Raw genomic sequence first — 2,263 nt, 5'->3', positions numbered from 1 at the left:
AGCCCTGGGCCCAGAGGGGTGTGGCAGAGGGGGTGGGGCGGGAGGACACCACCTCGGGGGCTCTGCACCTCCCACTCCCCCATCCTGGGTGGTCTGGGAAGCGGGGGGCCACCATGGGAGGCAGTGGGGCCCAGCACTCGCGGCTGTCCGATGGGCGAGCCCCACGCGGGGGCGAGCGGGGACGTGGGGTGTGGAGAGGATCACCTTCTACCCGCGTCGGGCTGAAGAAGAGCCGGATGTGCACGGGCAGGGTCTTGAGGGCTCTGTCGAATTTCTGCACGACCTCGTTGTCGACCTTCAGGGTCCTGGCTGTGGGGGGAGGCAGGTCAGCCCTGGGCTCCAGGGTCCCTGTCCCCTCCCCTTCCTCCCGGGACGGCGCTGGGAACAGAGGGCTCCCTGCCCCGGGCTGCCGGGGGTCCCGCACCAGCGCCTTCTGACTTACAGACCCGGGAGCCTCTGCTGAGGGGACCCGGGGAGCACATGGTGGTGCTGTTCCTGTGACCGGGAAATGGCACCTTATACTTGTTTTCAGGATGTTACAGTTTACAGACGTTTTTGTATCTGACTTGTTACTTGGTGGAATAAAGGAAACTCAGTGTGCAAGGGCTGTGAGCCTGCCTGTCACACGGGGACTTCGTGGGAGCTCGCTGCTAACCGGCCCCCCGGCCGGCATCTGTCCTGGTGACCAGCCACCTACCGGCCCCAAGACACCGCCTTTCTCAGCACCTGCCCACCTTCTCCTGACAAGACCCTGGGGGCCTCCCCTGGGGACTCAAGGCCTGTTGCCGGCCGGTGCTCGCCGGGGGACCTACCCAGGTACTGGCACGTCAGTCTCGGCTGGGCGGCGCCTGTGCTCTCCATACAGAAGAACAGGTAGTTGTCGTAGTCCGTGTCGAGCACAGAGAACTTGTTCTCCTCCAGATCTGGGGAGAGACCGGGGTGGGGGTGTATGGGGTCCTCTGTGGCCACCACTGGCACGGCCCGGGCGGGGGGCTTCTCCAGAACCCCACATGACCCAGGGAGATGTGCGGCCCTCCCTGTTCACCGCGGATCCCGCCACAGATGCTGAGCCACCTCCTAGACAGGGCTCGCTCATCACTCAGTCCTGTGTCCTGGGGCCCAGAGTGGTTCAGAAGTGGGTTTCTGCCCCTGGGAGGAGAAGGGGACCCTCCAGAAATAGGTTGGTCCGAGGGGGCAGGGTCTGTCGCCATGGTGATGAGAGGCACACTGGGGTGGGGGTGGGGGGTGTCCCTGTGGGCTGCCAGGGGCACAGCATCGCAGGAAGGGCCGACGTCCCAGCCCCTGTGCAGCAGAAGGTGCTGGAGCCCCTGGGGCCGGCCAGCAGCTATCACCTGAGGCCTCCTCTGGCCAAAGCCAGGCAGGAGGATAGGCCCAGGAGGCAGCATGGAGGGCGGCGGATGCAGATGCTCCCTGAGGTCCTGGCCACAGACGGCAAGCTCGGTCTTGTGGCCGCCAGGGTCAGAGCAGCCCAGAAGGGACCTGACCGAGGCTCTACACCCATAGCACTGAAGGTGGGGGCAGGGGCCGGGAGAGCTGGCAATGCAGGGCACCCTCAGGCCGGAACACAGGCCCCCCCAGCCCTGTGGCGAGCCAGAGCGGCGGCTGTCCGGCGCGGCCCAGGAGCCCAGCACTCACAGTTGATCTTGAACTCAGCAGGGACTTTGGTTTTTTCGGCCATGACCTTCTGCTCAGCACACCTACCGTCCTCCCTGAAAGAAGGTTCTTTGTGGGCCGGCTGGCCGGGCTTCTTGTGGTAGAGCCAAACCATGGGTGGGGGCAGAAGCCGGGCTCCAGGAGGGCCCCGGGAAGGAGGCCTGGGCCTGGGCTGCATGCACTGTGACCTCTAGACCCGGCAGGTGACCGAGAGGGACAGAGCCGCGAGAGGGCACACCAGAGGGAAATCAGGCCAGGAGTGTCCTTGTGCCCATAATCGAGGGTGATGATCGGCCTTTGGCTGGTAATTGTGGGGGTTGGGTCCTCCTCTTTGCCCCCCACACTCACCCAGCCATCTCTTCTACCCCACCCCACTGTCCAGGGACAGACAGAGCTCATGGCAGGACCAGCCCAGGCCCCCAGGGCCCCGGCCCCACGGCTGCCCAGCGGCCTCCACACGGGCCTCTCTGCCCACAGACCTGAGGCCACCCTGTGTGGTCAGCCTGCTGGCCCGGAGCCCGGGGTGGGGTCATGAGGGCACTGGGAACCACCCAGACGGAGCCGGCTCCCATCAGGACCCTGCCCTGCC

The 2,263-nt window shown here is 66.0% G+C and overlaps 1 protein-coding gene across 1 annotated transcript; it reads right to left on the bottom strand.

Annotated features, from left to right (window-relative positions):
• Positions 1–204: 204 nt before the first annotated feature.
• Positions 205–1,789, bottom strand: LOC111140564 (beta-lactoglobulin-1-like; the record flags this gene model as incomplete). The annotated part of the gene is made up of 3 exons (XM_022492778.1): positions 1,657–1,789; positions 813–923; positions 205–309 (listed from the first exon to the last, which is right to left on the bottom strand). Coding segments are annotated over exons 1-3 (349 nt in total), but the record flags the coding sequence as incomplete, so codon positions are not given.
• Between the last annotated feature and the right edge of the window lie 474 nt (positions 1,790–2,263).

This window comes from Enhydra lutris, unplaced genomic scaffold (genome assembly GCF_002288905.1).
Source record: "Enhydra lutris kenyoni isolate GAN:26980312 unplaced genomic scaffold, ASM228890v2 scaffoldscaffold3506, whole genome shotgun sequence".
Classification (NCBI taxonomy): domain Eukaryota; kingdom Metazoa; phylum Chordata; class Mammalia; order Carnivora; family Mustelidae; genus Enhydra; species Enhydra lutris.
Note: the sequence above shows the minus strand (reverse complement) of the source record. Positions and strands in the feature narration are given on the sequence as shown.